At 33.7% G+C, this 8199-nt stretch overlaps 1 protein-coding gene across 1 annotated transcript; it reads left to right on the plus strand.

The window, feature by feature from the left end:
- The first annotated feature begins 7179 nt into the window (after window positions 1–7179).
- LOC145036202 (uncharacterized) lies at window positions 7180–7665 on the plus strand. Its single transcript, XM_078984666.1, has one exon. The coding sequence runs from the start codon at window positions 7180–7182 to the stop codon at window positions 7663–7665; it is 486 nt and encodes a 161-aa protein (XP_078840792.1).
- Window positions 7666–8199: the final 534 nt, after the last annotated feature.

Below are 8199 nucleotides of genomic sequence, written 5' to 3' on the forward strand. Positions count from 1 at the left end.
GCGGCCGCACACACTTGTGTGTGGCCGTACACTCAAGTGTGCGGCCGCACACTCCATGTGTTGGAGTGTTTGGCCCGAGTTTGCTTGATATGCATCGTGTTATCCCATTTCTAGGCTCCTACCTTGATCGTACTAGTTTTAGAACACTCAAATAGACCCTACACATTGCTAAAAGATAACAAAACGAGTCTAACTTTGATTGAATTGATCTATTATACATGATAGAAATTTCGGGTTGTCATAAATACTTGCGAGGTCCCATAGCAGCTGTTCACGCTTAAGCATACTTCATGTATTATTGACAACAATATCTTAAAACTCGGGAAAATAGGCTAAATTGACATTTTCCCGATATTTTTCTTATGAAAACCTAAATTATACATTTTGGACATTCACTATCTTAAAATAATAGAATTTTCTAATATGTGTCTTAAGGGCACATATAAAAACTATTAATTACGGGAAATATTACCATAATTAAATGTAAAGAACATTAATTATGAACAAATATTTTCTATAATTAATAAATTTTATATTTAATTATGATAATACTAGAAAATCCCTAAAATTATCATGATAATCCTAATTAATTATCAGGTCCATATCATTGACAACAATATTCCTTTGTGTTGAATCATATCAATCTTTCAAAAAGGAACTAAATTTTCGTTTACTAAAGAAAAAGTTTTGAGGTTGAAAATTCCCCAAAACAAACCCGACAACCCTTATTCCATATTTCCAATCGCTTTGCTATTTTTTTTTTGAAAAACATGTAGACATGAGCTTCAAGATTCTGATTACAAATAATATTGATCTTCATCTTCCCTTTATTCATATATGTACACAACTAACAAATTAACAATCATCAACCTTTTGCACATACTTTCGGTCTACATCTTCAATGGCCGATCAACCCACACCCACACCCGTCACCGGAAACCCAACTCTCTCCACCACCAGCAACCCAAACACCGGTGCGGCAAACCCTCCGAATGGTCCACAGGATGAAGGCATGAACTGGACCAACTTACTTTTTTATTCATAGCCCTCGCCATTTTTATCGCCTACATCTGTCTCTTTATCTATATGATATGGGTCGGCCTCTTCCTACATTTACAGGATCCCCAGTTCGGTATAAACAAAGTAATCATAACCAACTTGAGTATTTCATCATACTAACAAATTTCCGGCGATTGGAAGGTTATCACATGAACGGTAATGTAAAAACTAGGGCAAATTCGGGACGACCATTAGGGAAACATTTACTTCTCTGATGATGTATGTCCATGATGGAGATAGCATTAGAGATGAGAGGATCCATGGGTCGATTACTTTCAATTTTAGGATGATGGTCAGGGTTCAGGCTAGGGTTCGGTGGGCTGCAACGTGGGTATTGACGTTTGATTGCTCTAAGTTAAAAATGGGTGCTCCTATTAACACGAATTTATTCGTGTATAAGCAATCATTAGAGAATCAATCCCATCATCATATTTGTTGATTTCATATTTTTAATTGTTTTTATATTTTTCATTTTCTTCCCTTTCAATTAGATGTAAGTTACAAAACAAATCTTCTTACTTTTTATTCTTTTTAATTTCAACAACTTTACATGAAATACACATATAAAAATAAATACTAAAAAATCTTAAATATATATATTCAAAATAATATCAATTAAAATGTTAAGGTATGTATTCTAATCATTTTCAATAAATATATTTTTCATCAAAACGTTAAAAATATATTTTATTATTTTTAAAATTTATATTATTAACGATAAACCAATTTATAACTTTTCTAACCCATTGCTAAAAACATTATTTAAGTAAAATTAAGTAAATTAATCATCTTTTCAATTTAATATATTAAAATGACAACTGACATATATCATTTCAATTATGGTTTTAAAATGCGTGTGAATCAGTGTCAATCAATTCTATTGATAAGTAATATTACAATTATATATATCTAGTTTACATTGTAGTTTTAGAACAGATCTTAGATTTTTTTTTTCATTTATATCTTAAACCTTTGAAACTTTATTAATTTTGAAAACTAACAAATAGAAACATATTATTTAATCATAAAAGTTGTATAATAAAATGATCTCATGAATACATTTACAAGAAGAGTAATAATGAATATTGATAGATATTTTTAAATATTAATAAAAAAGTTAATTTGCTAAATAAAAAATATAAATATGAAACATTAACAAAAATAGAAGGGATAAAAATAAAAATTTGGTTTCAGATTCTTAGGATTGATATGTGTGCCCATAAAATATATTAATATGTGTGCCGATAAAATAATCATTTTATCGATAAAATATAATATACAATTTTATACCTTCGGTTTACATTATAGTTTTAGAAAAGACCCTAAATTTTATCAATTTAAATCTTAAACCCTTAAAACTTTATTAATTTTGAAAACTAACAAATAGAAACATATTACTTATTCATAAAAGTTGTTTAATTAAAATGATCTCATGAATACATTTACAAGAAGAGTAATAATGAATATTAATAAATATTAATAGAAAAAAAATAATTTGTTAAATAAGAAATATAAACTATGAAACATTAAAAAAAATAGAAGGGATAAAAATGAAAATTTGGTTACAATTTCTTTCTATATATAGAGGATTGATATTTCTTATATGGTAAACTGAAAGCGACTTGCTGAAAGTAATTTTCCTTAAAAGCAGACATATGATATTTGTTATAAATATAGATTTTATTAAATAACAAGTTGGGAAGAATGGATAGGTGACACATATTATGAGGTATTTGTACTTAACCTTTCTTATTATTATTATTATTATTATTATTATTATTATTATTATTATTATTATAATATATGGGTTTCTCTTTGTTATGTTTAGAGAGATGATATTCATCCAATGGAGACAAATGAAGTAGATGAAAATAATAGCTTCAATGAAAGTAACTATTTTTTCGACGACACATCACCATTCGAAACGGATATTCATCGAATGGACACAAATGAAGCAGAAGAAAATGAAAGTTTGAACGAAAGTCGTTATTTCTTCGATAACACATCACCCTTCAAAACAAATAAGGTATCAATTCATTAGTATGTTGTTACTGTAATGTAAGCATCAAGTGGATTTGTCTGCTACTGATAATAATATAATTGTCAGGTGTTCAATTCTTGTCAAGAATTGATGGATTTGGTGCAAAATATGGCAAATACTTTAGGTTATGTCATCGTCATAAAAAATTCTAAACGTAACTTTAATGTTGTATTTCAATGTGACCGTGGAGGTACATACAAAAGTACACAAATCTCCACAAAAAAAAAAAAAAAAAAAAAAAAAAACAGGGACAAAAAAAATTAATTGTCCATTTAGCCTACAGTGTAATTATTCGTCAGTAGATAATTCTTGGAATATAAAAATGATATGTGAATTTCATAACCATGAGCCATCCTTATATTTAGAAGGTCATCCTTATCCACGACGGCTAACTGAATATGAATGTCGAATAGTGGAAGATTTGTTGAAAAAAATTGTCAAACCAAAAGATATATTACATTAAATAAATAACATTCGAATAAAAAATAAAATAAAATTAATATATATTATAAGGTGATATAATTTTATATATTTATTTAAATCAACGCTTACAATTTTATATAACTGAAAAAATATATCTTAATTAATAATTTATTTCAAATAATTAATTAATAATTTTGAGTTTTTCTTATGAAAGTTTAATAAATTTTATAATTGTGGTTCTCACGAGTTATATATATATATATATATATATATATATATATATATATATATATATATATATATATATACACGGTAAGAAATTTTTTTTGGTAGGAATGTAAGAAGTTTTTTTTCTACATATTTTTTTGAAGAACAAAAAAAATGAATCACTAGATGATTCATTTGTAAGATGATTCACAAGAAAAAATTCTCAAAAAACATCTATATGATTCATTTTTAAGGAAATTAAGAAAAAAATCCACTTTGATGACAATTTTAGTGAATAACAACAAAATCATTATATAAATGAATCATCGAGATGTTTTTTTGAGATTTTTTTCTTGTGAATCATCTTACAAATGAATCATCTAATGATTCATTTTGTTTGTTCGCGAAAAAAATATGTAGAAAAAAAACTTCTTACCTTCCTACCAAAAATTTCCTTATATATATATATATATATATATATATATATATATATATATATATATATATATATATATATATATATATATATATAAGAATTTTAAATAAGTATAACGTTTGATTTGAAAATTTAATATAAATATAAGAGCGGTAAATTAAAAAGTAGCACGTTGTGAATTGGAACCGCAAGAGAAATTTAATACAGTATAATATATTTAGGGTGTTGCTAAATTGACACCCTATAAACATTTTTATTAAAAATCAACCTATAATAAACTATTTATAATTTACTTTTTCAAAAAAGAATGCAAATTTAACCAATAAAAAAACCTTAAAAATCAAATAGGATGTAAATGGTCAAATTTAGTAACCGACATATATCAGTCGATCAATTCATTCGTGTATTTGGAAATTGATTCTTGTATTTAGAAATACCCGTTAAAAATTGCGATTTCTTCAGGCAGGAGTGGTGGAAGTAGAACTCTGGTTGGTGGTTCCAAGAAATGCACGGCATTCAACGCATTGGGGGACGAAATCGATGGAATCTGAATTTATTATGGGTGTTGTCAAGGAATTTTGTGTTGTTTGTTCAAATTATGAACTGAATTTATTATGGAAATTGATTCTTGTTTTCATAGACAAACCGGCGCATGGACGGAAGTCCGAAGGAAGAAACCTCCGGTTAACACCAGCAAGGAGACCACCTTCTATGTATCTAACATACCCAATGGATCCAGGTTAGCCGAAATAAGAGCCCCATTCACCAAGTTTGGTCAGGTGGTAGATGTATTCATCCCTCCCAAGAAGAATCGCAATGGCAAACACTTTGCTTTCATCTGTTTCATAAAGGTGAAAGATGAAGTAACGCTGGAAAATAGTCTACAAGGTATCAAGTGCAATGGGTACAGTCTCGAAGTAAACCTGGCCAAACACCCAAGAAACTCTACAAAAGCATCAACTAATACAACCCATAAAGTGGCCATGCAACACCAATTCAAGACACATGCTAATACCACAGGTGGTTTCAGAGACCGGAGATCTTTTGCCCAAGTTGCTCTGCAACTGGGATCCCCCCTACCTCTCCTCCTCCCCCGCCCCCCATCCCAATCAAGGTCAATACAGAAATGAATAGTTGGCTTCATAAACCAGTACTTATTGGGGAAGCACATAGTCTCGATCACATTGCAAACATCCCAGAATCATTAATCAATGGGGACCACATCAAATATCTGGGAGGTCTAAATATCGCCATTGCCATGGGATGCTCGGTCAGTACAAAAGCCTTCCTTGAAAACAAGAATAATTGGAATGAATGGTTAAAGTGGCTGACATGGGGAGGTCAAAAAGATCTACGCTTTGAAAGAATGGCTTGGCTAAAAATAATTGGACTTCCACTAAGATTATGGGACGAAGCCACTTTCTCTACCATAGCAGGAAGATTTGGACGGGTGACTCATCCATTTGACAACATTGGAACCAGGAGAGATTACTTGATGGGAAAAGTGGGTATTATCACATCGGCAAGGAGATGGATAAATGAAGAACTAAAAGTCTTTGCAGGAGGAGAAATAATCTGCGTCGGTGTCGTCGAGTACACTGATGACTGGTCACCTTTTACGCCACTCCAATTTGATAAGACCATCGAATCAGATGAGGAAGACGACACTGAAGAAACAGATGATGAAGATGGTATATCCGAAACATGGATGCAGGAGAATGATGTGGTACCGGAAGATGGGGAATATAGAGCGGATAGTATATTTGGTAACAACGATAAAACGGCGGAGGAGCAGATGGAAGGATTAGAATCGACTGGAGAGGCTCCGGCAACAGACTCAGTGGTGCCAAATCTGTCCGTTCAAGGTGCGGCTCTTGATATCCCCTCTATTCCGGCTCTCGAGGTATTGGCATTGGGAGGTAACGACAACAGTAACTGCATTAATTACCCTATTCTCAACAACGATGTGGTGGGCATGAGCAAATCCTGGGGACGTGGAAATGGGGCCCAGTTGGGGGAAAATTTCCCAGCAACACTTCCACTGGGATGTTTTGGGCCTTTCCCAACCCCCATTAATCCAATAAGATTCTCGGCTCAAGCAAGATATGAAGATGAAGCCCATCTAGAACAATTGGGGTGCAGGAGAAAAAGAAAGAGGCTTAGTAAATCGAGGCAAAAATCCAATTCTCCTCACCGTTCAGTCTTCTTCCCTCCTACAGATACTCCTGGTGATCCTGGTATTCTCTTCCCCCCAATTGATAGAGACCTCGCTCCCAATCAAACCAATCCTCTCGACCTAAACAAAAACCCGGCTTCCCGCTCAACCTCTAATGCTGTTTCAGAAGGTAACAATGGACCCTCCTTCTCTCAGGAGGTCGAGGCAACTGCAGAAGTGGGGTTTGCTATTGGATTCCAGATTGATTCTAGAGATGCGATTCTCTCGGAAGTCATGGGTGATTCAGGTGAGTATAATCGTGACCAATGAATTGCTTAAGTCTAAACATCAGGGGCATCAGGGAAGATGCCAAGGTGGGTTGGGTTAAGAAACTCAAGAATAGAAACAAAATAAATTTCATTGGAATTCAAGAAACATGGATGTGATATTTCACCAAAATTGACATTGGGGGATGCTGGGATACCTCCAATTTTGACTTTGAGGGCGTCGACTCTACTGGAAGGTCTGGTGGTCTGCTTTGCATATGGAACCCCCATTTATTTCAAAAAACTGAAGTCATTAAGTCTAGATACTACTTGATAATTATCGGGCATTGGAATGGCCACAATGGAAACACAATATTTGCTAACGTGTACGCTCCTCAAGCTCCAAGTGATAAAGCCAAACTTTGGTTTGATCTTCTCGAAATCATCCGCTCCAAGACCGGTAGATGGGTAGTTTTTTGGAGATTTTAACGCAGTCAGGCGACCGTCGGAAAGGCTCAACTCTCGTTACTACAAACACACTGCTACTGATTTTAATAAATTCATACAGGATGTTGGTCTACATGACCTAAATATGGGAGGACACCGGTTTACTTATTTTCATGACGGAGTCAAGCTGAGCAAACTTGATAGGTACCTAGTTTGTCAAAACTTCTTATCTTCTTTTCCCGCGGCTGCTGCAACGGCTTTACCTCGGGAAATCTTGGACCATTACCCGATCACACTAATATCACAGCACATCGATTTTGGACCTCCGCCCTTCAAATTCTTCAACTCATGGCTTTTGATAGAAGGAATCGAAGATACTGTCCTCCAAGCTTGGAATACATTTCAAGGATATGGACCTTCTGACTCTTATTTGGCGGTGAAATTGAGACACCTCAAGGATGCAATTCGCAATTGGCGGAACCTAGCTCACATCAAGGAGTTTGATGTTGTGACAAAACTGAAATTATCTATGGAAAACCTTGACAAAATTGTAGAATCAAGACCACTAAACGCCTCTGAACTAATTTTCACAAGATCATCGAATCAGAGAGGTTGGCTGCCCTTAACCTGAAGCAAAAAAGCAGGGTTAAATGGATGAGAGACGGGGATGAAAATACCAAGTTCTTTCATGGCTTCATAAACAACAAGAACACGCGTACTCGGTAGAATGGACTTACAGTAAACGGGTTGTGGACCACTGACGTTAAAAAAATCAAATGCGAGGTCCTGCGTTTCTATAATGATAAATTTAAAGAGAAGTGGGTCTCAAGACCTAAGCTCATCAGCCCCCTGTTCCAAACTATATCCCCTAATGATGCACTAGGTATCAAAGCTCCTATTACCATGGAAGAAGTGAAGTCAGCTGTATGGTCCTGTGGAAGTGACCAGGCCCCGGGCCCAGATGGGTTTACATTCAAATTCATAAAAACCTTCTGGGAGACTATGAAGTTGGATATCTTGGCTTTTGTTAGTTACTTTGAAAAATATGGCACGTTTGCTCGAGGTTGCACTTCTTCAATGATAACCCTTGTTCCTAAAATCAAAGACCCAACTTTGCTCAGTGATTACCGACCTATAAGCCTGATTGGATGCATGTACAAAATAA

This window comes from Lactuca saligna, chromosome 3, assembly GCF_052625555.1.
Source record: "Lactuca saligna cultivar CGN05327 chromosome 3, ASM5262555v1, whole genome shotgun sequence".
Classification (NCBI taxonomy): domain Eukaryota; kingdom Viridiplantae; phylum Streptophyta; class Magnoliopsida; order Asterales; family Asteraceae; genus Lactuca; species Lactuca saligna.